At 58.2% G+C, this 26860-nt stretch overlaps 1 protein-coding gene across 3 annotated transcripts; it reads right to left on the bottom strand.

The window, feature by feature from the left end:
- Positions 1-11966: 11966 nt before the first annotated feature.
- ACVRL1 (activin A receptor like type 1) lies at positions 11967-26493 on the bottom strand. 3 transcript variants are annotated; one of them, XM_055126482.1, is made up of 10 exons: positions 26476-26493; positions 20524-20591; positions 19703-19954; positions 19352-19560; positions 19032-19131; positions 18599-18745; positions 18085-18360; positions 17217-17414; positions 13697-13827; positions 11967-12288 (listed from the first exon to the last, which is right to left on the bottom strand). In XM_055126482.1, exons 1-10 carry the CDS (start codon positions 26484-26486, stop codon positions 12154-12156), a joined length of 1527 nt encoding a protein of 508 aa, XP_054982457.1. In that variant the 5' UTR covers positions 26487-26493; the 3' UTR covers positions 11967-12153. The 3 variants fall into 3 exon arrangements, with proteins under 3 accessions (XP_054982457.1, XP_054982458.1, XP_004601545.1); XM_055126483.1 differs by lacking the exon at positions 26476-26493 and adding an exon at positions 25881-25928; XM_004601488.2 differs by lacking the exon at positions 26476-26493 and adding an exon at positions 25379-25697.
- Positions 26494-26860: the final 367 nt, after the last annotated feature.

Raw genomic sequence — 26860 nt, forward strand, 5'->3', positions numbered from 1 at the left:
TTCAAGTACACACAGAAACAAAATATCACCTAGTGGTTGGGAATCATTTGTAATTAGCATAGAAATTGTTCAGGAATATAAATGAGTTTTTCTGCAGTCCTTGACTATTGCTTAAAAACAGTACTTCTGTATTTTAAGAATTCCCCTTGTGGGGTGAAACCACTTCATATCTATTTTAAGACCTTGTTAAGTCTGCTTCAATGTAGTTAATTTTTTTTTTTTTCTGGAAAAGCTACTGGCTCCATCAGAAAACAGTTGCTGGCAAAGGTAGATTGCACAACCTAGCTCCACACAGGCGTTTTCCAGCTACTTCCCACTAGGGAGTGGATCTGATTGCCGGAGATTGTTACTAAGGGAACAGTGGGGTGTGAATATAAATTTCATTTCACAAAAGACCTAACTAAATTATCGATCCAAAAGGAGCCTCCAGCAAGCACGCGATGAGACTTTTGCCCATGGAAATGAACGCTTCCATCCGTTCACCTATGCCCGCGTGCACACACGGACATCAGTGGGCACACGGGCACAGACATATGCAGATGCACGTACATCTGCATGGGTCTGTGCATCCACCTTGTCCCACAGTCTTCCTCCTCTCTTCTCTTCCCTTCTCTCCTCGGATGGAGGGAGGGACCGTGATGCCAAACCAGCTTGAGGTTCTGCAGCTCTGAGGCGGGGAGCAGTCGGCGGGGCTGGGTTTGTGTCCGGCATCTGCAGTGGCGGGAGGACTTAGGAGCTAGGCCTGGCCCTTCCCCACCAGGACCGCAGACCTCCCCAGGAGGCCGGATGCTGGCTGCAGCTGAGGGTCATGCCCAGGACCACAAGGCCCTGAGTCAGGACTCCGCGGATCGCTGGCTTTGCCCCTCTGGCAGGACTCATGGCTAACCATGCGGTCCCAGGGAGCGTGTTCTCAGCTCTGACCTGTGCAAGGTGGCAGGGGCTCACCCGAAATTGTTTTTCTCTGGATCTTTCCCCAACTCTCATCTCAATCTCTAATTCCCTGCCGCCCTCCACCCCAGCTCTGCAATGAGCTGTCTCCTGGTCCTTAAATACATGCAAATCCTTAAAATCCAGTGTTGCTTTGAATATGGATGCATTTTATTATTATTATTATTAGTGTGTGTATGTGTGTGTATGTGTGTGTGTGAAGAATAACTTGACAGGAGATCTATGCTCTGAGCGTATTTTTCCAGTAGACAATACAGTATTATTAACTCTATACTGACCCATAGATTCCTAGGATTTGTTTCTCTTATACAAATCAAACTTTGTATCCTTGGACTAATCCCTCCCCTTGGGTCAGCCCCAGTTAACACCCTTTCACTCTGTCTCTCAAGTCTGATGATCTTTAATTTCTTTTATCAGTGGGCTGGAGCGATAGCACAGCAGTAGGGTGTTTGCCTTACACATGGCAGACCCGGGTTCGATTCCTCTGCCCCTCTTGGAGAGCCTGGCAAGCTACCAAGAGTATCTCGCCTGCACGGCAGAGCCTGTGATGTTACTGGTGCCCGCTCGAGCAAATCAATGAGCAATGGGATGACAGTGACACAGTGATCAGTGGTTTTATGTGGATTTGTTCTTCTGTCTCTGACTCACTTCACATGTCCTCCAGGTATATCTATGTTGTCACACGTGACTGAGTACTTATGCTGGAGCTGGATCGATCATACAGTAGGTAAGACACTTGCTTTGCAAACAGACAACCCAGGTTCCATTCCCAATCCCCTGAGCACTGACAGGAGTGACCCCTGAGCACCGCCAGATGGGGCCCCAAACCTAACCTCTCAAAAAAAAAAACTCACATTAAAATTAATAGCTGAATATGTTAGGAGAGATGAAGCCATGAAATTTGCTTATAAGTGGACAGACATGCAGAGTATCATGCTAAGTGAAATGAGTCAGAAAGAGAGGGACAGACATAGAGGGGCTGCACTCATTTGTGGAGTATAGAATAACATCACATGAGGCTGACACCCAAGGACAGTAGATACAGGGGCCAGGAGGATTGCCCCGTAGCTGGAAGCCTGCTTCATGAGCGGAGGGTAGAAGGCAGATGGGATAGAGAAGGAATCACTAAGAAAATGATGGCTGGAGGAACCAGCTGGGATGGGAGATGTGTGCCGAAAGTAGATAATGGACCAAACATGGTGACCTCTCAGTGTCTGTGCTGCAAGCCATAATGCCCCAAAGTAGAAAGAGAGTATGGGGAATATTGTCTGCCATAGAGGCAGGGGGAGGGTGGGAAAGTGGGGGTATACCCGGGATATTGGTGGTGGGGAATGTGCACTGGTGGAGGGATGGGTGTTTGATCATTGTGTGATTGTAACCCAAACATGAAAGCTTGGGGCTGAAGTGATAGCATAGCGGGTAGGGTATTTGCCTTGCACCCGGCCAACCTGAGTTCAAATCCCAGCATCCCATATGGTTCCCTGAGCACCGCCAGGAGTAATTCCTGAGTGCAGAGCCAGGAGTAATTCCTGAGTGCAGAGCCAGGAGTAACCCCTGTGCATCGCCAGGTGTGACCCAAAAAAAAACCAAAAAAAATAAAAATAAAAAAAAATTTAAAAAAACAAACAAACATGAAAGCTTGTAACTATCTCACGGTGAGTCAACAAAATTAAAAAAAATTAATGGCTGAATAATATCCCCCTATATGTATGTGCCACACTTTCCTTATCCATTTGTCTAGTGACAAGCATTTTATTTTGTTTGCATGTCTCGGCTACAGTGAATCGTGCTGCAGTTAACCTAAGAGGGTGGTCCTGCGGGGTCCTGATTTCAGTTCCTTCTGCTGTGAACCCCAAAGGGGGTGCCTGGGTCACAGGGTAGTTCTGCTATGCGCTCTAACATCACCCCGAGAACACTGCGAGGGAGCCCTCCCCACTCTGCTGCTGTCCACGTCGCTGTCCACTGTCCACAAGCTCTCTGCTCCCTGCCAACGAGAGCATCCCAAAGGTCCATCCGCAGCGTGTCCTTCATCATACCTCAGAGCATGGACACCAAGGTGGTGCCCGCTCCCTGGCAGCACTGCTGGACTCCCTCTTGTGGTTTTGAATGAGCTTTTTTTTCTGAGACCGGAGCCCAGAGACGGATGGGGGGCTGGAGCAATAGCACAGCAGGTAGGGCGTTTGCCTTGCACGCAGCCAACGCGGGTTCGATTCCCAGCATCCCATATAGTCCTCTGAGTGCGGCCAGGGGTAATTCCTGAGTGCAGAGCCAGGAGTGACCCCTGTGCATTGCCAGGTGTGACCCAAAAAGCAACAAAAAAAAACCAAAACATAAAATAAAGGGTGGGGGCATGAGATGGAGCAGCATGGGTAACACACACCCACTTTCCCCAGGCAATGCCGCCCCGACCCCGACTCCACAGGGCTGCACCAGGGTCCCCGTTTCCCCAGGGCCTTGCAACACATGGGTATGACTCACTCTGCTCATTCTGTGATCTGAATGGCCACAAGATGCAGTCAGTTCATTTGGGTGGGCATACCTGACTCAGTGCTCAGGGGTCACTCCCGGCAGTGCTCAGGGGAACATGAAGTGCTGGAGATGGAGCCCGGGCTGCCGCATGAGGCTCCTCGCTAGCCCTCAGGATGCTTAGATGTGCATCTCTCTGCTCACCGGTAGGTTCTAGCTTCCTTTTAGGCTGCTGGGCCCTCAGGACTTGGTTGTGAATTGACTCTTCCTGTCTTTTGCTCACTTATCTTTGGGAATCTGCTGATTTACGAGAGTTTGTCATATATTGTAGATATTAATGCACTCATGCTTTGGGGATTGAATATATCTCCTCCAAATCTATAATATTTTTAAATTTTATTACTTGTAGATGACATTTTAAATTTATGGTGTTTTGGTTAAGTTTGACAGGTACAGGGCTGGGCAACAGATAGTACAGCAAGTAGGGCACTTGCCTTGCCCATGCCTGATGCGGGTTCGATCCCCACACCACATATGGTGTTCCAAGCCCACCAGGAATGATCCCTGAGGAGAGAGCCAGGAGTAGGCCCAGGGTATTGCCAGGTGTGACCCAAAAACACACAAAGAAATAAACAGAGTGGACAGGTACTATGATATAGACTGTTTCTTTGACAGATTGTGTTTTAAGGGCAGTACTTAAGTTTTTCCCACCCTTTCATGACAAAGATGCTCCTTATATATTTTTTTCTTGGGGGTTGGTGTCACACCTGGCAATGCTCAGGGGTTACTCCTGCACTCTGCACTCAGCTCCTAGCAGTCTCGGGAGACCATACGGGATGCTGGGGATTGAACCTGGGTCAGGCGCTCTAGCCCAGTTACATTTTCTTTTGTTCTTCTTATATCTTTGTCTTTCACATCTTGGTTCTTACCTTAGTAAATCCACATCTGGGGTGGGTGCAGTGCTGGAAGACATAGAAATGTGAAGGGTGGCCTTACCACTGGCCGCTCAGCAGCATCTTGGCTCTCAACTGACTCTCTCTCTCTCTCTCTCTCTCTCTCTCTCTCTCTCTCTCTCTCTCCCCAACTCCTGAGCGTTCTTTCTCAGGGGCCTCCTGGCTCTCTGTTCAAGGTTCCTGCCTGGTGGTGCTTGGGGAACCACATGGGGTGCTGGGATATAAACCAGGACCACGGTCACATCTGCCTGCTAGGCAAATGACTTAACCTTTTACTCTCTGGCACTCACTCTTTTTTTTTTTTTTTTGCTTTTTTGGTCACACCCAGCGATGCTCAGGGGTTACTCCTGGCTTTGCACTCAGGAATTACTCCTGGCGGTGCTTGGGGAACCATATGGGATGCCGGGGATCGAACCCGGGTCGGCCGCGTGCAAGGCAAACGCCCTACCCGCTGTGCTATCGCTCCGGCCCCTGGCACTCACTCATTTTTTTGGTTTTCAGTCACTCCCAGGGTTTTGGGGTCTGGCTCAATGTTCTGGGGTCACTTCCTGTGGTGCCTGGGAGACCATGTGGGTCCTGGGGATCAAACCTGGGCCTTTAGCATGAAGAACATGAGCTCTCTCCTTTGACTTACTTCTTTGGCCGCAAATACACCCTTTATTTTATTTTATTTTATTTTATTTTGCTTTTTGGGTCACACCCGGCGACACACAGGGGTTACTCCTGGTTCTGCACTCAGGAATTACTCCTGGTGGTGCTCAGGGGACCATATGAGATGCTGGGGATTGAACCTGGGTCGGCTGCGTGCAAGGCAAATGCCCTACCCGCTGTGCTACCACTCCAGCCCCCACCCTTTATTTTATGTTTTTTTTTTTTGTTGTTGCTTTTTGGGTCACACCTGGCAATGCACAGGGGTCACTCCTGGCTCTGCACTCAGGAATTACCCCTGGCTGTGCTCAGGGGACCATATGGGATGCTGGGAATCTAACATCCCATATGGTCGCGCAATGCAAACGCCCTACCTGCTGTGCTATTGTTCCAGCCCCCCACCCTTTATTTTAAAAGGATATTTTTGAGGGGCTGGGAGGGGGTTACACCCAGAAGTTGCTTAGGACTTTCTCTTGGTTCTGTGCTCAGGGGTCACTCCTGACAGGGCTTAGTTTGACCGTGTGCAGGCAAGTGTCCTACCCCCTGCACTATCTCTCTGGTCCTAAATGCGATCATTTTATGTCACCCTCATTGCATATCAATTCTCGAGTGGGTCTGGTTCTCTGTCTGGGCTCTGCCCATCCTGTCAGTGTATCTGTGCATCGGACTGTTATTATTCTATTTCTATTCCTAGGACTTTAGGCTTTTTGAAAATCTGCTGGCACAAGCCTCCCCTCTTTGCATTTCTTCAAAAGTGACTTGTCCAAGGCCTAAGAGAGAACTCTGAGGACCGAGCACAATTCTTGCATGTGGGAGATTTGACCCTGAGCACCAAATGATCACCAGAGCCCTGCCAGAAGTGACCTCAGCGTGCCCTGGGTCTCCTCCGCACTCCCCCCACAACCCACCCAAAGCTGAAAAACAAAAAAATACGGACTTAATATCTTTTGACTTAGGAATATCTTTTACATATTTTTTTGACTTAGGAATTCTGTTTCTTATCATTTATCCTACAGATGATACTTGAATAAAGCAAAATGATGAACCTACCAATTTCGTCATTGCAGAATTATTTATAATGGTACCCAATTGGAAACAACCAAAATTTCTAAAAAAAAATAGAGGGCTGGTTTAATCAAGGTACACTCATGGAAACTATTCAAAAAAGAACGTGAATGCGCTCGCTCCAAGATGACTGACCGAGGGTTGGAGTGATAGCACAGTGGGTAGGGCGTTTGCCTTACACGCAGCCAACCCGGGTTCCACTCCCAGCATCCCATATGGTCCCCCGAGCACCGCCAGGAGTAATTCCTGAATGCATGAGCCAGGAGTAACCCCTGAGCATCGCCGGATGTGACCTAAAGAGCAAAAAAACAAAACAAAACAAGATTACTGACGGATATTCCCTGAGAATGCAGCCTGCCAGCGAGGCCCTGACTTCCTCACCGCCCCCTGCTGGCAGGTCATCTCAACTGCAGGCGCCTCAGCGTAAACCATCCTTTAAGAGGGGCTGACAGTGGCGGGTGATACGCTTTGCATACTGGTATACCGTTGATTTTTCTCAACACCAGTCAAGCGTCTTCTCCAAAGGAATCATAAATTCCAAATTAGTAGGGTCAAACCTAGTGATATTTTCCAGGCATAAACTTGAGACCCAAACCATAGCAAACCCACTTATCACAAGTATGCCACCTGACTGGCCCAGGGTCCAGGCCTCTGCAGGCGGGGAGGGGATAGGGAAGGTGGAGATGCAGCCAGCCCCTGACCCCTCTTCCTCCCTGTGGCCCTCTTCCCTGGGTTTGGGGCCCCCTAGCGCCCCGTGATTCCTGCCTCTAGGTTCCTCCCCGCTCCTGTCCCCTCCCTTCCTCACACTGGGCTCTAGGCCCTGTTTCTACAGGCTCTGTGCAGCAAAATTCCTGGAAGTTACAAAATCAGCCCCCCCCGCCCCCCCCCCCCGTGGGGAGCATGCTCACTTCTGGGTTCTGGGAAGCAGTGGGGGAGGGAGCTGGAAAAGGAAGAGGGCAGAGAGGCAGACAAAATGTGCCCATTATGCCCAAGCCTGTCAATTTCCTCTCTTCATCTCTTTATCAGTGTTTGTGACCAAGCCTCTTATCAACAGGAAGCGCCTGCCCAAGGGGATTGGGGGGGGGAGGGATGTTGGGAGACGGGACCTGGAATTCTGGGCAGTGCGCTACTGCTGTCCACTCTCCGGGTTCCAAGGACCCAGGCAAGAGCCAGAGTCCGTTTGCCAAGATACCCACCTGGCCATTCCGGCAGTTTCTAAGCCAGGCCCACCCGAGGACGTTAGTCCTATGAGTCGAGAATTGTCTCTATCCCCGAATTCCACCAAGCCCTAAACCCTTCCTTCCCAGCTGACTCACTCATAGACAACTCAGTGCTGGTCACCCCAACTGGCCTTTCCAGCGTGTCCACGTCTTAAAGGAGGCGCCCGAGACAGGCCTGCAGCCTGGAAGCCTGGTGCAGACATTTCCAAGAATGGGAAAGGGCTCTAGTACTGATGGCCACTGATAGAGTTGTTCCCCCCCCACCACCTGTTTCTTAGCTGCGGGTTTTTAAAATATCAACTACGGGGCCAGAGAAACAGAACAGTGGGTAAGGCTCTTGCCTTGCACACAGCCAGCGGGGGTTCCTGGCATCACATACGGTCCCTGATTCCTCCGAGGAGTAAGATCTGAGCACAGCGGGGCGCAGCCCAAAGCCCCGTATCCCCCTCCAAATGTTGATTATGGGGGAGGTGGTCGGGGGGACAACTCCAGTGGTCGAGAATGTGCCCAGCGCCCTGAGTTAGCTCCCTGGAACCACAGGACCACTTCCCCCAGAACCCCCATGTACAAAAAAAAAAAGGACTTAATAAAGTTTACATATCTTTTGACTTAGGAATTCTGCTTCTTATCATTTATCTTACAGATAATACTTGAATAAAGCAAAGTGATGGCCCTACCGATTTAGTCATTGCAGCACAGTTTATAATGGTACCGAATTATAAAAATTATATTAAATTATTTAAATTAAAATGATATAAAATAATTTTATATTAAAATTATACAAAATTATTGAGAATTTAAAATTATATTAATTATAATTATAAAGCAGCTCTGCTTGGAGCGGTCCCTGGGATCGTGAGACAGACACTGTCTCCCAGACAGACAGACCCTGGTCTCTTCCCGGGAGAGGAGCGGAAAATCAGATCTCACCGGGGGCTAAGATCCAATCTTCTGCTGAGCAGAAATGCCCAAGAGGGATATCTGGTCCCAGCAAAGCTTCGAGGGTGGCTGAGAGGAACAGGTTTATCGAGACATCTTTCTCCACACTGGCAGACAACTGATAGGCAGAGATAAGCTGAACAGAGAGTTCGGGAACTGGCTGTTCTGGGGAAGAGGCGGGAGAGGCTGGGAGGAACAGGGCCGCCCCCTCGCCGCTCCATCCTTGCCCTCTGCCTTCAGCCGTGCTCTGCTAGGAGGGAGATTCCAAGGCGCCTCTCGCCCTGCCCCTGTGTCTCCCTGGACAACTCCCCCCCCCCCCCCAGCTCCTGCAGCGAGGATCTAGGTCAGTAAGAGTGGGTGGGTGAGAGAGAACAGAGAAGAGACTCATCCAGACGTGACACCCCACAGGGCAGCAATGACAACACTTGAACCTGAAAACGGCTTGAAAATAGACTGTGTCTATGACATTATGCAAATCGTATGCAAAGTCAGAAGCCCTCTGTCTCTATTTCGAGCGAGCGAACTGAATGTGGCCCTGTGGAAGCAGCTCGTTCCAAGAGTCGCCCACCCGGAGAGCTGCTGGCGTGGTGAGCACCAGAGCCTCCCCAGGAGCCTGGCTGCGGCCGCGCACCCCCGCCCCCCGGCCCTGCCGCCGCACCCTAGGGCTGGGGCCCTCACCTTTCCCTTTTCTGGGTTTGCTCATCCGTTTGGGGTCGAGGATTGTGGGGCTTGACCCGGCAGTACCCAGACACCTCCTGCCTACCGAGCTCCCCCCGGCCCTTCTCGCTGGGCTCCCCCCCGCCCCCCGGCCTGTGCTGCGGGCTGGAGAGAGGCCGGGGAGGAGGCCCGGTGTGGAGGCTGACGTGGTGCACAGTGCTGGGCGAGCAGAGGAGGCCCCTGGGCCCCCCCCCCCACCCTTCACCCCGAGGGCGCCTGGACAGACACCCCTCGGGAGGGCCTAACCCCAGACAAGCTCTTGCCTCTCTGTGCTCGGGGGTGTCCCCAGCAAGGCAGGCAGGGTCCCTGTGTTCCCCCAGAGCAAGGACCCCCAGGCCTGGGCTGGCCCTGAGACAAAGCTTTGACCGGTGGCCAGGCTGTGTCCTTCCATGTCTGCAATCTCCCTGCAGTCCTGTGGGGCCTCAGGTGCGGATGGAAGGACGGGGTGCAGGCGGGCGTAGGGGGCTGGGGGGTAAACGCCGCATGGCCGGATGCTCTAACTCCATGAAGCAGGCGCGAGAGGCCCACTGGGAGCAGCTCCTGTGTCTGCTGAGGCCCAGGGGCCGGAAGGCGCAAGCTGGAGGCTCACTTAAGGACTCAGGAGTCGGGGAGGTCTCTGGCCCAAGGACTTGGGGTACCATTCCAGCAGCCCCCGCGGGGTCTCTGGCTCCAAGGCCCTGAGGTGGCAGGGGGGCGCCCAGACTGGGCTCCTGGGCCTCGGGACCTCCTCGCCCCTGCACTCTGCCCCCCTCTTTCTGCAAGCAGGGGGGGGCTCTCTGGGCACAGGGGACCAGGCTCTCCCTCCCACTCTGAGGCTGAGCACTGCCACCAGGCTCAGTGGGACTCCCAGAGGGCACGACACAGGGCAGGCCAGGTCCCAGCAGGGCTGTGGCACTGTGGGAGGCCAGAGAAAGCGCCTCTCTCCCTGTGGGCTCCAGGGGACAGGCCCTGCAAAACCAACGCAGCTGGGAGCACACGCAAGGGGGCGCCCGGGGCGGCGTGAGCGGATCCCCACCCGCCTGACAGGCCTTAGGGTCCCCCTGGCAGCCTCGCCGGGAGGCGGCCGCTAAGCAGTGTTTTGACCAGCAGAGGGCGGTGTGACCGGTGCAGCCCACTGGCTGCTCCCGGCCCAGGGTGGGAACCGAGATTTTAGGCTGTGCGGAACGGAGGAGTTCTGAGCCCCTCTCCGGCCCCGGCGTCCAGAAACAGTGGCTTGTCGCTTAAGGCCTCAGCTTGACACTCTGCAGCCCTCTCCGAGCGAGGCTGCGCAGCAGATCCGGGTCAGCCGTGCTTTACTGAGGACATACAATGAGCCAAGTGTGTGCTGGACGCTCCCGCGAGCACTGGGACCCGAGAGGCCCTTCCCTGGGGGCCAGCGCCCTGCAGCCTTATGCAGGCTGCTCTCAGGGCGTCCGCTGTGCCCCACCCCACCCCTGCCGCTCGGCCCTCCGCCTCAGACCTTCTCCTCCCCGGGGCTGTCCAGCCGTGGGGGCACTGCCGTCCGCGGTTGCCTGTGGCATCTCCAACGGAGACATCTGTCCTGAGTTCAGGACTTCCTCCAGCGGCAGCCCTGCCTCCGGGGCTGGGGGCTGCAGCCGGCAGATGTGAGCAGATGTGACCGGCCCCGGCACCCAGGCCTGGTGACGGCGGGGCTGCACACCCACTCCACTTCCTGGCTGCCTCTTACACAATGCTGGGAATCGGACGGGGGAGGCTGCAGGAGAGGGTGAAGGGAATGTTCGAGAAACTCCAACTGGGGTCACTTACAGCCAGGGGCTGGAGTAGGGTGGCGGCGGGGGGGTTGCGGGGGACGACTGCCTCCTCACTTCTGCAGGACTGGGAGTGGGACCCTCACTCTTGTCCCAAGAGCCGAGAGCCACGAGGCCAGGATTTGCGAAGCTTGGGGATGTCCTTGTCCCTACCTGAGCTCCTAGTGACCCCAACCAATCCCCAGGACTCCCTCTCCGGCCCACCTCATCCAACCCCACCCCACAGGCGGCCCTCCGAGCGCCTGGATCTACAAGCCCGACGCTTCCAAACACTCAGCTTGCCCGTTTCCAGACTTACAGGCTGCAACTAAATTTCTTCTGAGCCCGGGAGGTCCTGCAAGAAGCCCCCCTTGGTCCTTCTCAACTGGGGTGGAGAAGGCCGAGCCACAGCTCGGGTTCGTGGCTGGCTTGTGGGCCGGGAAAGCCGAGGGCTGGCCGGGAACGGGCCTGCGGACCGAGCCTGCCCCTGGCCTCTAATAAAGTTATTTTCAAATCTCCATCTTGAGGCACAGTGCCAAGGGCTGGGGCGTGAGGAGCAGAAGCAGCGAGGATGACTCAGCTCCACACCAGACTACTAGAGCTCAGGAGACCTTCAGGGATATTCGGGCCAGACTTTCAAAACACAGGTCCTGGGACACAGAAGGCCCCGTTCTTCTCACACCAAGCCAACACCCAGGACCCGAGTTTCTGCCTCCGGCCGGTACGCCAGCAGTGCTGGCTTCGCTGTGGTTCTAAAAGGCTGGCCCTTACCCCTCTCTCCTGCCCCCTCTCCACCGCCCCGGCCCTCGCTCCCTCAGCAGGACCCTTGGGGTTGGTAGGTCAGTGGGCATGGAGGGGCTTGGGCAGGATCGGCCCCCCCCAGCCCGGCCAGACAGCTGGCATTCAGCGAGTAGGGCTCCTGGGGAGAGACAGGGGGCAGAGGGAGAGAACCCAAGCTACGTGACGTGACGTGAGGAGTCTGGAGCTTGTGCCAGAGGCCGAGAGGGCCAGGGCAGGGAGTCTGCAAGGCCGGACCCTGGTGGTTCTGGCAGGACCAGCGGGATCTCGGAGGGCAGGGGGGAAATGCAGACCTGGGCGGGGGCTCAGACTGGATTCCAGGCCAGGCCGGCCTGGCTCAGGGGCTCTTCTGCATCTCACCCTGGGGTTGGCAGGGGGGGGCAGGGGACGCAGCGGCAGGGGTGGGGGTGGGGTGGGGAGGGAGCCAGGCGTCAAGGAGCCTGCAGCAAACCAGACAGTGGAGATCGGGTTTCAGCCCAGCTGTATTTTCGGCTGGAAGGGCTGGGCGCTGGGCAGATGAGCCACCCACCCGGGGGTGGGGGGGGCACCCCTCCCCAGCATACACACTCGCACCCCCCTGCACAGAGGGGTCCCCACCCCACCAGCTGTTCCCACCAGACGCAGGTGGGGGGGCCAGGGGCAGGCTCCGGGCTAGTGGATCACTTTGGGCTCCTGCAGGCTGTGGCTGAGTTTCTGCAGCGTCTTCTTGACGCGCAGGGCGGTGAGGCGGGCGGAAGGGTTCGGGTACCAGCACTCCCGCATCATCTGCGCCAGGCCCGACAGGACCTGGGATGGCAGGAAACAGGCGGAGAAGAGGGCATGGTCAGGACACTTGGGGAAGGGGAGGCCGGCAGGTGAGCAGTCGCGGGAAGCACGCACGAAGGAGCGAGAGGAAAGAAGGGGCCGAGGTTGAAGAGGAGGAAGAGGCGAGGCAGGACTGGTGGAAGGGAATGTGGGGGTCAGCAAGGAGGAGACAGGAAGAGAGTGGGCGAGAGGGGTGGGCAGGGGGAGGATGGCATTCGGGGACCCAGGATACACAGATCCTTGTCTCGACTGGGACCTGACCTAGCCTGGGGGTCCCCACTGTCCAGCAATCCCAGGCCTCCCCCAGCCCAGCCTGGGAACGGAGACGGGAAAAGCATGGTGGGCATGGCACTGAAACTGTGTGTGTCCAGGGAGGGTCGCCCCAGGAACTCAGGGGTCCTGAGCTCAGGGGTCCTCACGTTAGCCAGCCCTACCTTGGCCTCAGAGCTTGGTTCTACTTCCCATTATGAGCCACTCTGTTTGCTGGCTGTGACGGCGAGTGCAGGGGTTCAGAGTTGGGTGAGGGGAGCCCCTACATGCTGTGCAGGACGAATGGGCCCAGATGCACCTATGCACACACACACCTGTACATATGTCTGTGCATACACCTGTGGATACACCTGTGCACTCACTTGTGCATATGTCATACATCGGTTCAGATGTCTGCGCATACACCTGTGCATTCAACTGTGCACATATCTGTGCAAACATCTGTGCGTACATCTGTGCACACATCTGTGATTACATATGTGCACTTATCTATGCACACATGTATATACTTTTTTTCACTGCCTGTGCATTCACCTGTCCACACACCTGTGCATACATCTGTGCACACACCTGTACATACGTCTATTCACATACCTGTGCATACACCTGCTCACACACCTGTGTATACCTGTGTGTACGCCTGTGCACACACTGTTCTTATCACTGTGCTCTGAGCACCTGTGTGCCAGGTCCAACGGCAGGTCAGCAGGTTCTCAAGGTCAGCAAAATAACAGGATGTGCAGAGATGAGTGTACAGGGCTGCTTGGTAACTGTGTACCTGCATACAGGGCACCCCTACATGCTCATCCACACGTGTGTGTACATCTTACAAAATATGTGGAGTGTTTTGAGACAAAAAAAAGCAAATAAACAGCAGCAACAACAAGCGCCGAATAACAGGAAGTGCAGCGGGGGGAGAGGGAAGGCGCAGGGGTCCCTAGGGGCGCACAGGCCAGGGCCTGGGAAGGAGGCCCAGGGAGGCAGCTCAGACTCGATCCCCCAAATCTATCCCAGGTGAAGCAAAACCACCTCCCCAGAGTCTTCAGTTCCCAGCCCTGGCCCCCTGATGGGGTCAGACCGCACCCCCTACTGAGCCCCCCAGGCCCCGTGGAGGGCTCACCGGGTCTGCAGCCAGCCGGTTGGGGATGGTGGGGGTCTGCTGGTCGACACACACCACCTTCTTCATGTCCTCAAAGCTGGGGTCGTTGGGCACGGCGTCATAGAAGGGGGGTCGGTAGTCCTCCACGATGCCTGGGACGGGGAGGAGAAGCACCAGGCCCCTGAGTGATGACCCCAGGAAGGCTCAGTTAGCCCAGCAAGAGCCACTGTGTCCAGGGGCTGGGAGACAGAGACCTGCAGACCACCCCCGAGAGGGCCACAGGCGTGACACAAGCACATCACCCATGACAGTCATGCTGTTTGCTTCGCACTGACCATGTGCCAGGCCTGGGGCATAAACACCTTCCGGCATCTCCGTCCCCAAGTGTGGCTCTAACTCCAACTGCATCTCACAGTTGGTGCTTGGGGATAACCCCAAAGCCAGGCCCCAGGCACAGAGGGCAACAGCCACCCTGAGACCCGCACTACCCGCCCGGGTTCCTGGGTGACACCTGCTCCCTGGCTGTCTGCAGCTGCTGCCACTGGCTGGGGGCTGTCCCCCAGCCTGTTCTCATGGTGGCCCCGCTCTCGCCGGGGCTTTCTGAGAGCCAGGTGCTGTTGTGAGTGCAGAGCATAGAATCCTCACAACTCAGGACCTCAGATATTCCTGGCCCTGCCGTAGGCAATGACACGAAGGCCACAGAGGGGAAGAAACGTGTCTGAGATGACTCAGGCTAAGTAAGGACCGAGCCAGAGTTTAAGTCCAGAAAGTTTGTCCATGCTCAGCTCTCAGCTAAGGGTGTGGAACAAGAAGCAGCAGAAGACACCCCTAAAAAGGGGCTTTCGGGGCTAAAGGGATAGCACAGCGGGTAGGGCGTTTGCCTTACATGCGGCTGACCCAGGTTCAATCCCCGTCATCCCATATGGTCCCCCCAGCACCGCCAAGAATTCCTGAGTGCAGAGCCAGGAGTAACCCCTGAGCATTGCTGGGTGTGACTCAAAAAGCAAAAAGCAAAAAAAAAGGTGGGGGGCTTTCTTCCCAGGTCCAAAGAGCCTCCCCCCACCCCCGGGGCCACAAGAGCACTGAGCAGTCCCAGCCCATGCCACCCTCAGAGGGAGTCCGGAAAGGAGGCACGTGGAGCTGCAAACGGCCCCGAGAGAAGAGGCCAGCCTCAGGAAAAGTGCCCCTGGCCACGGCCATGCTGTCCCGAGCTCCGAGGAGCCTGCGCCAGCTGCTGTCCCGGTGGCGGCCTTCCAGCCGTCGCTGTGCGCTCTCGCCCTAATCAGCACTGCACAGAGGCCCGAGCGTGTCTAATGGGCCTTTAATCAGGGCCGGGGCTGACACCAGATTACAGTGTTTATAATGCGCCGCAGATCTGTGTGGGGCTGCGCGCTTCCCTCCGCCCCAGGAGCCGCTGCCGGCCGCCTGCCCGCCCGGCCTTCCTGCAGGCCTGCGCCTGGCCCAGGGGCTCGCGGCTCCCAGGTACCGGACCAGCAGCGCCGACATGGCCTGCGGCCCACCGAGGCTGGAAAAAATAAACGACTCTGTGTCCTGCTGGAAATCCACCTTCTTCAAGTGAAGAAACAGACAGTGTCCCCCTACCCCCACCCCACCCCACCCGCAGCCCCTAGGGTTACTACTGCCCGCCCGGATCATTCCGGAACCCCTGGGGGACCCAGGGTCACCCACTTTGGGAACTACTGCTCTAGCACCAATTCCACGAAACCCCACCTGCTGAGGGGGTGTGTGACTCTGAGCCTCAGGGGGGGTCTCCCAGAGGGACAGGGGACTCTACTGAAAGCAAATGAAGCCCGGTCTGGGCAGGACCCTGCTCCTCCACCCCCACCCCCCCACTTCCGGAGCACAGCAACCAGTCTCCGAGGGTTGAGCCCAAGCTGAGGGCCTGTGTCCCGAAAACCCCTCCCTGGACAATCTCCACAGACGGGCAAGCCTCCCCACCCCGTCCAGTGACACCCATCAGCCACCCCCCCCAGGGCTGGGCAGGCACGTGCTACAGCCGAGAGGTCCTGCAGCTGCTCTCAGCACGTCCCAGCCTGAGTCCTGGTGGCACCCACAGAAACAAGGGAGCAAGAAGCAGGTAGCGCAGGTACTTTCGGGTCACGCATTTTTGTGATCAAGGAAACCGACCGTAGGGACAGAGACGCCGGGCTTCAGTGTCTGCCTTCAGTCCCGGACTGCCTCTCGGCAGTGTCATTCTGCTCCCCAGTCCCCCCTCATCTGTACAACAGGGATGAAAAGTACTCCAGTGACTGCAGTTTGTTTTTACTATATTTGCTTTGTTTGGGGGTCACACACCGCAGTGCTACGGGCACTCTAGGGCCTGTGCATGTGGGTCACTCTAAGCGGTACCAGAGGTCCAAACACCGACACGTGAAGCATGCACACAGCCCACTGAGCTCTCTCTCTGCAAGTGGCTGCAATGATTCACCTGAGTGGGCTGGAAGGACAGCTCAAAGGGCAGTACATGCTTTGCATCTAGAGCCCCAGGATAAATCCCTGGCCCCATATGTCCCTCAAACGCCACTGAGAATAGTCTGAGCCCTGCAAGGCACGGCCCAAGAACAAAACAAAAGCACAAAAAAGCACAAATCATTGGGACTCCTATTTAATGAACTCCAGAGCAGCTTGACACTGTCTTACGTACTGACTTGGCATTTCCTTGCTAGGAGAAGCCTTTCCTCCTTATTTTATGAATGAAGGAAAGTGAGGCAGAGAGAGGTTAGGTCATCATGGCAGTGTAGAGTGAGGAACCAATCCTGGCTAGCCAGTGTCTCAGTCTCAGACCCAGCTCTTACCCACTAAGTGATACCATGTCCTGCCAACACAGGGTGTTTCAATAAAGTCATGTTATGTACAGGGACTGGAGAGAGAAAACAGGGGCCGTGATGCTTGTCAGTATATGGTTGACCCTGGTTCAATTCCTGGCACTGCAGATGGTCATATAAGCCCCATTGGGAGTGGAGAGCTGGTAGTGACCCTTGAGCACAGAACTGGAGTAGCCCCAGGCCACCAAGGTATGACCCCACAATCCCTTTCCCCCCAAAAAACATGTATGTAGTACAACATCTAGAACATTCTTGTTTGGTTGGTTTTTGAACCACATCCGACCCATGCTCAGGCTTACTCCTGGTTTACTCCTTGCATTGGGGTCATTCCTGGTGTGCTCGGGAGACCATCTGGTACCAGGGATCAAACTAGGGCCTCCCACATGCAAATCATAAGCTCCATTCTGCTGCGCTAGCTCTCCAGGCCTGGCACATATTGAAGTTCAAGTGTTAGCTGCCACTAATACGCGTGTGGTCATTTATCCAAGATTCCTAGAATCACAGACTCAGGTGAACCTTAAAATGTCACTCAGCTTAGCTTAGCTGGTAATGGATCATTAAAAGGAACCAACAGGTCAGGCCGCCAGCTCCTCAGCCCATGAGGCAAGCAGTGGCAGGAAGCTCCCGTCTCCCGTCGGCCTGCACAGCCACGAGCCCCGTCCTTTTCCCCGACCCTCTCCGAAGTGGGTCCTCACCATTGACAATGGTCCGTCGGGCGATCTCCCACAGCACGAGCCCGAAGGCCCAGATGTCGGTCCACTTGTAGGACTCAAAGCAGTCGGTGCGGATCTGCTCATCCAGCACCTCAGGGGCCATGTACCGCTTGGTGCCCACTCGAGGGTTGTTGCCGATGTCCAGGTAATCGCTGCTCTGGGAGTGCATCACAGCCAGACCTGTGGACACCAGGCCTGTCACGTCTGCCCACAGACGGGGGGGGGGGGGGAGGGCCCGGGCTGGGGTTCACAGGGTGAGGTGGGCAGGCGAGGTGGGCAGGGGAGGGGAGGAGAGGCCTTTCCTGAGGACAGCGGTGGGGCGCTGGTCGCCTTACACTTCGACTGGAGAGCACCTTCTCCCTCCCGAGAACCCTGCGGCCCAGGAGTGGGCCTGGCCAGCACTGTTATGCCCAGCTCACAGGCCGGACCCCAAGTTCTGGGGAGAACGGGGACATGCAATCTGAGACAGCCTAGACGAGAACCCAGGCTGTGGCTGCTTCTTCCAAGGGGCTGGTGCCATCGAAGGAGCTGGGGGCTTGAAAGGGTGCTGATACAACTGGCGCAGGAGAAGTACGTTTGAAAGCAAGTCTCTACCGCAGTATCAGGGCACTCAAAGTCAGAGAACCTAGGACACGTGCGTGTGCGTGTGTGCATGCGTGTGTTAGGAACCCCCGCCCCTCCGAGAGGGTGCGCCTAGGCCACGCCCACCGGCCAATGAGAAGGCCCCGCCCCACCCACCTGGCCAATCAGCCTTGGGCCCGCCCTGCAGTCCCCGCCCACTATGAAAGACACATCCCTTTCGCCACTCCGCGATCCCGCCCGGGACTCGCCCCTACCCGGCTCTGCTCACCCAAGTCGGCGATGCAACACTGCAGGTTGCTCTTGACCAGCACGTTGCGGCTCTTGAGGTCGCGGTGGGCTATGGCTGGCTTGCCCTGTGTACCAAAAATCTCCACGTGCAGGTGCGCCAGGCCGCAGGCCGCGGACACCGCCAGCCTCAAGGCCAGCTGGGGCTCCAGCGTCTGCCTTTGCAGGAAGTCATAGAGGGACCCGTGCTCGTGGTAGTGCGTGATGAGCCAAAGCTGCGTGCTGGAGTTGCGGGAGGTCATGTCCGAGGCGATGAAGCCTGTGGGCAGAGGGGTCACTTGGCGCAGTCGAAGGGCTTGGGATGAGGGAGGCTGAACTGAATTGGGATTGGGGTGGGGCAGGACAGCAGACTGGGTCAGGGACAGATGGCCAGGATGAAGGTCAGTGCGGCTTAGTCAGAGAGGCGGGAGGTAGGGGCTCGGAGGGCAGGCACTCTGGGTGGGACAGAGCCCCGGGCCTGGTGTCACACAGCCCTCTCCCACAGCCCCCGTGCTTGCCTAGGATGTTGTCGTGTCTCAGCAACACCGTGTTGTAGATTTCTGTCTCCCGGAACCAGGACTGCTCGTCCCTCGAGGAGAAGATCTTGACTGCCACACTCTCGCCGTGCCAGAGCCCGCGCCATACCTCCCCGTAGCGGCCCTTCCCTGATGGAGACAGAGGGAGGGTCACACCCAAGCCAGGGCACAGAGACCCCCAGAAGAGCTCCCCACCTTGACACTGCACCAACCCATCAGCAGAACCCCCGATGCACCAGTGGTCGACCCCCAACCTGCAGGCAGGCCACCCCCATCAGCTTTTCACTCACCCCAGCTCCTTGTCCATCTCAAACCCACTCCCTGCCCAGGCCTGTCCCCACCTGTGACCTCTTTCACCCTCCCTAGTTCCTGGGAGCCCTGGGACCCTCTTCCCCAGGGTTCAGGAGCAGCTCACCCACACATTCCACCAAGGCCACCTGCCGAGCCACTGTCCTCTGCACCAGGAAGGGGAGCCCCGAGCCACTGCCCGTGGTGCAGTCACTGTCCAGGAGGTCCTGTGGGGACCCAGAAGCTCTGAGAAGTGTCCCCACCCATCCCAGCCCCTTCTCCCTCTGTGGCCTGGGTCCCACACACAGAGACGCCTCATACACGTGGCTCCCGGCCCAGCCACTGTGTGCCCTTCTCAGCTGTCCCGCCACCCCGCCCCCGCCCTGATTCTGCGGTCTCTGTCCCCTCCACCGACCCCGCCGTGCCCAGGTCCCCCCAGGCTCGTACCCCCAGCATGCTGTCCCCCTGCTCGGAGATCTTCAGGATGAGGCTGGACTCGCCCAACTCGCTGAGCAGGCCCCGCTGCTTCTCCTGCCTCCGCCGGACGTGCCACAGGCCCAGGGCGCCCAGAGCCACCAGCAGCAGCAAGGCCAGCACGGGGCCCAGGATCAGAGGCAGCTGGCCGGCTACCTCCCGGTGGTCTGGCGTCTCGGTGGCTGAGGGAGACGCAGGGCGCTGAGCCCCCCCAACCCCCACCTCGCCAGGGCCGGTCAGCACCAGGGCCCCGCCTTCCCTGTCCCCCTGGCCAGCACGGGGAGTGCGGCGGGAGGGGGTGCAGGGAGGTGAGCTGCAACTTACCCTCGAGCACTAGGGACACGTTGTGGTTGCAGAGGGGGCTGTAGCAGCAGTAGTGGTTGACGAATGGGGTGGGGCGCCCCCTGCAGAGCTCCTGGTGCTGGTTCCCGCAGCCCCGGTGCTCCTGGGGCTGCCCGCCCTCCTCTCGCACCAGCACCACGGTGCACCAGGACCCCTGGCATGTCGACCCCCTGCAGTGTGGGTTCTCACACGTGCACGTCACCATCTGGCCCCGAGGGGGCTTCACGGGGTTGCCTGGGGGACATGCTGGAAGCTCAGCCACTTTGTGTTTGTTCTGGGGCCACACTCAGCGGGGCTCAGGGGTGACTCCTGGTGGGCTTGGGGGGCCGTATGGGACGCTGGGGGGGTCAAAGCAGGTCACACCCTCCCCACTGCTCCGTCTCTGTCTCCGGCCCCAGCCTAGCCACTCTGAGCCCACCCACAGTCCCTCCCCGAGAGCAGGTGACCTGAGCCACGTGGCTCCATCCCCAAATCGTCCTTCTCTACAGAGCCTCCCCCTCCCCCCGCCCCGCAGAGACAGCTGAGGGCCAGGCCGGCCCCTCCTGGAGAAGCCCCCCCTTCTCCCCTCAGTTCTAGGCCCAGTCCTGGCTCCGGATCTGAGCCCCAGGGCCGTCCCAGCTGTCCTCCCCATGTCCTCCTTCTCTCTCCTCCTTCCCCCATTCCAGTCAAGAGGACAGCAAAGGAGGGTCGGGGGACAGCCAGGTCCCATCCCCCCTTCTGCCCAGTTCCTCAAACCCACCCCAGCGAGAGCCGGGCGCAGACGGCCCTTCCTGCCCCCTGGGATACCTGTGCCCGGTACTCACCCCGGCTCAGACCCAAGGCCGCCAGCAGCACCAACAGCCCTCTCCGGGGGGGCTCCGAGGTCATGGTCCTGAGGGGCGGGAGAGGGTGGTGAGGTCTGGGAGATGGGATTTCCGTGCGGCTTCAGTCACTGCCCCTGGGTCCCTTTCACCCAGAGGAAATCACTGGCACTCTTTTTTTGGGGGGGCAGGGAGGCCTCCTCCCCACTCTGTCTGCTTTGGGGCGGGGCCTGCAGGGGAAGTCCCGCTTCACTTCCCCATGGAAACCATCCTGAGAGGGTTAAGGGTGGGGAACCACGTTCCAGTGACCAAGGGCTCGGCCTCCCAGCTCCCTGCTGCGGCCTCCGACTCGGGGCGCCCAGGGCCAGGGGTAGGGGTGAAGTGAGGCCTCGGCCCTCCAGCCCTCCACCCCTGCCCCTTCCCACCCAGCCTCCAGCCTGCCCACCCCTTGTCCCAGTGCCCGCCTGCCCCGCCCCCCAGTCCTGGCTGCCTCAAACATAAACAGGCTCCTGTCTGCACTTCCTGCCATTCAGGGTCCCGCCAAGCTGGGAACAGGAATCAAGATTGTTTAGATTGGGGTCCAGATAGAACAGGCAGGAGTCACGCACCGCAGGCGCTCGGGACAGAGAGTCTCAGGGCAGGGGGCGGCTCTGGGCGCTGGAGGAGTCCCCCGGGGCACCCATGGGACGGAATTCTAGGGAGGCCCCTTGTGAACCGCAAAGCCCAACTCCTTTGTTGAGGCCAGGTGGAGTGGACAGCTCAGGCAGTGGAGGGGCCGTGTCCACTGTCAGGCAGGCCTCAGTGGCAGTGCCTGGGGACATCAGCAGTGCAGTCTCCAGCCCTGAGCCAGGAGAGAGCCAGAGGGCGGGAGCAGGGGTCTGACGGGCTCGGGATGCTGATTCGCTCACCCAAACCACATGGCGTCCCCACCACCTCTGGGCCCCCAAGCGCAAATAAACAAGGCTGAAGAGAAAGCCAGAAGGACTGGGGCACACGCTGTGATGCAGGAAGCCCGGGGCTCAATCTCCAGGACCGCATGGTTGCCTGGGCACCCCCCGTGGAGGTCAACCCCCTCAGAACAAGTGAGGACCAAGCCAGGAACATACACCGGACTCTCAGGGCAGTGCTCCTTCTCCTCCGTTCCCCGGCCCCAGGCAGCCCAGTGGAAGCTGCCCCTGGGAGCCATTCTCCGGCCCTTCTCTCTCCTGGTAGCCCTGGGAAATGGCAGGGTGGGGTTGTGCCACGGGAAGGGAAGTGAAACTCGCTTAGATTGAATGTTTGACCTCCAGTGGCCGGCTACAGTGGGGTGTGGAGGGCAATAACTTCGATCTACGGTTATCCACAGCCCCGGACCCAACCCAATCAGTGCTTCGAGACACGGGGGGCTCGGGCCACAGCAAGCAGGATTTTCCGGAGGGTGGCAGGGGCAGGGAAGGGCCTGGGCCCAGCTATCCGGGCAGGGGCGGCTGGCACGAAGGAGGGGGAAGACCACTGGGCTCACGGTCTAAGGATGGTTCCCACGAAGTCCGTGATGCTGCCGCTGAGGGCAGGATGGCGGGGGCGGGGAGGGAGGGTGTTCCATGGGCCTCTCGGGGGGTGGCAGCCCTGGCCTTCCTGCCTGGGCTTCCTCTGCCCCAGAGGCCCGGGGCCAGGGGAGGAAACAGCCAGGCCGCGGCAGCTGTGTCCCAGCCTCCGCCCACCTCCTGCTCCTGCAGGCAGGCCCTGAGCAGTGGAACTGGCCGAGAACCTTCCCAGGAGTCTCCGAGCAGCTGGGTTTGCCCTCTGGGGTGGGAGCAGGAAGTCATCCTCGGCAGCCTTTGCTTGCTCAGAGCACAGTGACGAAGAGGGTTGGGCAGGAGGGGACAATTGGGTGACAATGGGGAAGAGATCCTATGGCCTTCTGGCACCCCTGACCGGGGCAGTGTAGGGCTCGTCTTGCACCTGTCTGACATCAGAATCCCTGGAAGTGCACATTCTAGGGCCAGAGTGACAGTACAGTCGGTAGGGCGCTGGCCTTGGTGCAGCTGACCCAGGTTTGACCCCTGGCACCCCATAGGAGTCTCACCAGGAGGGATCCGAGGGATCCCTGAGCCAGGAGTAACCCTGACAGCCAGATGTGACCCCCAAACAAAGAAACAACTAAAGAAATGCCCATGCTAGGGCCCATTCAAGGGGCTGAGGGCACACAGCCTGCACTTAGTACCATGTGATTTGCTGAGCACCACTGGGAGCAACCACTGAGCCATGACCCAGGAGTGCTCCACCGACCCCCCCGACTCCCCAAGCCTCCAGCACGACAAAGGATGCTCCAAAAACTGAAAGAAAGCAAAAGGGGGGTGGGGTGGGGTGTTGCACTCTCTTTGCTCTCACTCCCAGTCCAGATTTTGATTCCATCCATCTGGGACTGGCAAGAAGTATGTCTAAGTTTCCCCCAGATGATCCCGGTCAGTTTGTATGGGAAACATATTTTGAGAAATGTCCCAAACGCTTTTCATTTCACAGGCTTGGTGGGGGTGGGGTGGGGCAGGGTGCCAGAGGCCAGGATTTTCACTCTGCCCTCGCACCCCCACTCTACCGCAGGAGCAGAAACACGAGAGTGAACCGCCACAGCTAGGAACTTGGAAAAATGGGGGTGGGAAGCAGGGGGCTTTGGTCTGGACGCCTCCAGCCCCCAGGACTATGCAGACCCCCTCTCTGGTCTGATTCTGAGAACACAGCGGAGTAAATTTGTAGCTCGGGATTTTAAGTGGGCCCGGAATATGGTTAAGTACAGGAGGGACTGGAGTCCTGGTCAGCCCCGACTCAGAGCACGATTTGTCCTGAAACCCAGCTCTGGCACACACAGACTTCTGTCACTGGTGGTACCCTTTCACACCTAAGAAAAACTCTGGATGACCACCTGCTGCGGATGGACGCATCGCTGTTGTTGGCCAGAGATCACACACGAATCTCAACAAATTTCAAATATTAACTGAAAAATCCTGACTGGCAGGAGTGAGCCTCCTGAGAGCTCCTTTCATGCCGAGCGCTCGACAGGAACGGGTGATCTCACATACCTTCCAAATGCCGAGGGGGGAACTGAGACCCGGCTGTGAACCTTCCTGCCCTTCTTCACTCCCAAGTTTCGCTCAGCTTGAATCACTGGCACTGAATTCTTTCTTGCCTGGTCATTTTGCTTGTTTGCTTGGGGGCTACTCCCTGCTTGGTGCTCAGGGGTCACTCCTTGCAATACTCAGGGGACCGAGAGGTCCCTGGAATTACAACAGGGACTGAGAGGCTCCTGGAATTACAACAGGGACCGAGAGGTCCCTGGAATGACAACGGTGATCTACATGCAACGCACGTGTTCAGCCCTTTGCGTTATCTCCCCAACCCTGTGTGGCCACTTTATCCAAGTGTTTGGTGTTTCAAAGAAGGAAGGAGAAAGAGGGCCTGAGAGATGGGCCACGCTGCTGATCTCATCACCGGGCACCTCACATGGGTTGGTTTCGACGCAGCGACAAATCCCACCAGTTTGCTGAGGCCTGATCTCAGCTGGGGCGCTAACCTAGCGACATGCTCAGAAGGTGCTTCCCCGGACACTGAGAAAACTCACTCTTGCGCCAGCAGCGGCGACTACACTGGTGGCAGTGCTCACGGGCTGGGGTGCCTGCAGTGAGGTGGGGGGGGTGGGTCCCTAGCACCCCGTGTGGACTCCCGGGCACCTCCAGGAGTGCTTCCTGAGCACCCCAGCATGGCTGGGTGTGGCCCCCAACAAAAAGCAAGCAAACCAACAGCAGAGCAGCTGTCCCTGGGGCCTGAGTGCGGTCCTCCCTGCACTGGTCCTTCACAGGGGGGCTGCTGCCTCCCACCTCAACAGGGGCTCTGATTCCAGAGGCTGCGTGGCACAGCACAGGCTCAAACCCTGTTCCTAAAGCTGCGACAGGACCAGGGACTTAACCTTGCCGAGGGCTCGGCTTCCCTCCGCCCCCCAGAGGTGAAAGGGTCTCGGGGATCTTCGTGAGTCCGATGAGTACTTAGCAAAGGGCTAAGGAGGACACGAAGCCCTCACCCAAAGTTGCCAACACCCCAACGTGCCCTTCTCACCACTGTTTAAGTCTGAATTGTTTAAGTTTGCCTTGTTCAAGTCTGAGTTGCAGGATGGGTACAATCCCTCTTCCGAGAGCCTGTGGCCAGAATGACAGAAGAAATGATACTGTTTTCGGGGTCTGTGTAGTAAGTGCTAGATAACTGGTGGCTATTTTTTTTAAGATTTTTTTTTTTTTTTTTTTGCTTTTTGGGTCATACCCGGCAATGCACAGGGGTCACTCCTGGCTCTGCACTCAGGAATTACTCCTGGCGGTGCTCAGGGGACCATATGGGATGCTGGGATTAGAACCCGGGTTGGCCACGTGCAAGACAAATGCCCTACCCGCTGTGCTATCACTCCAGCCCCAACTGGTGGCTATTTTGACCACTGGCTGAGATCAGGGTACAGGTTCAGGGCCAGAGGGACAATGTGGCGAGTAAGGAGCTTGCCCTGTACGCGGCTGACTTGGGTTCGATCCCATGCCTGGTGCACCAGCCCCGCCAAGAGTGAGCCCTGAGCCCAGAGTCAAGAGTGAGCCCTGAGGACCACCGGGTCTGCAGCCCCCTGGCAGAGAAGAGCAGGTAGGACTGACAGCAGAAGCGGCCCCGAAGGAGCGGGTGAGCCTACTGTCCACGACGTCCCTGTCCTCAGAGCAGCAAAGAGCGGGGGCGCCCTGCCGGCGCGGGGGTCCGGGGCACACCGAGAACCTGGGGGCCGCCAAGAAGGGACCTCCCAAAGGGCTCCCTGGGATCCAGGCGCGCCCCGTCCCTCCCGCGGACCTCGACTCACCTCTGGGCCAGGTCTGCGGCGCGGGCGCGGGCGCGGGGCGCGGGCGGGGTGGGCGCCCCGCGAGGCCGGGGCCGGGGTCGGGGCGCGGCCCGCACGGGACTGGCCGCCCAGGGCTCGCTCGGCGCGGCGGGCGCGGCGCCTCCCGGGACTGGGAAGGGGCCGGAGCAAACTGTTCTTATTCCAGCGTCTTCCTGCCTGGCCCGGCTCCACCACTCCCTCCTAATAAACCGTTTCCTATTGCCCAGCTCGCCCACCCGCCGCCGCTCGCCCCGCGCCGGGGCTGCGGGGCCGGACCCTCCCGCGCGGCTCCCACCCCCGCCCGGTCTCCGGGACCGCGGCGGGCCGCAGCCTCCCTCCCACATCCGCCTCCCCGAGGGGGCGGGCCCGGCCGCCGGCCCGGGGGTCCCGGGGGCGCGCGCCGGGCCGTGGGAGCCGGCTCCGAGGCGCAGTGGGGCGCCCAGCGGGTCGGCCGGAGCGCGGGGTCCGGGCGGGGGGCTCCTACCTGTCCTTCCCCCCAGCGTCAGCCCGTCCTCGCCCTCCCGCCGGCGCTGCACGGGCTGAGTCTGGGACTGGCTGAGGCCCTAAAATTTTTTGGCTCCTCCCCCGACCCCCCTTCTCCGCATCCCAACTTGGGTCCAAATCCTCCCACAGGCTCCATCTCCCCTCTCCCCCCTCCCCTCTTCGCAGCCTCTCTGGCTCCGCGCTGTGGGTAAACAGGACCAGATTGGGGGGAAGGGGGCTCTGATTCGTGGGGGACAGTTGGAGCCCCTCTAGCCGCCCCCAGCTGCCCGACAGGGACGCTGCACCCCACTCCACCTACGCAGCAGAACTGGAGGGACAGACTGGGGGCAGACTCAGCCAGCCCCCTCCAGGAGGCCTCTCACAGCGCCCCTCCAGAGGCACCCCGGGCAGCCCCCGCTCCTAGGGAGAAACGAGCTCTGATCCCACACTCTTGCCTGCCCTCCTGGCTGGACCCCACAGACACTGCGGACTGGAATTCCACTGTCCCCTGAGACCAATGAGACCTCTCTCTGCCTCTGGTCCCCTGCCTGCTAAAGGTGCATAATAAACCGTGTCAGGACCCCAGACATACTCACAGACTCTGCATGTGGGAGACCCTGGTTCTATTCCCCACACAGCATGACCCTCTGAGCAGCAATGGGAGTGGTCCCTGCAGCAGCCACCGGATATGCGTCCCCCCGCCCCCAGTAAATACATAAACCAATCACTGGATGGAGGAGGGTTGGAGGTTGAAGAAGGGTGATGCTTGTGTCAGGTCACGGAATAAAGCAGCCTGCTGAACCCCAAGAACAGGTTAACTTCAAATGTCAGTAAAAGGCTGGCAAAGGGGCGTCCTCAGACCCCAGTGGATAGAGGGGGGTGTTAGGTGTGGGGGATGTGGCTCAGCGGTAGGGCACAGGTCTGGCATTAAAAGCCTGAACGAGAAGACAGGGTAAGAGAAGCAGAAGCAGCCTCTGAGGG

This window comes from Sorex araneus, chromosome 2, assembly GCF_027595985.1.
Source record: "Sorex araneus isolate mSorAra2 chromosome 2, mSorAra2.pri, whole genome shotgun sequence".
NCBI lineage: Eukaryota > Metazoa > Chordata > Mammalia > Eulipotyphla > Soricidae > Sorex > Sorex araneus.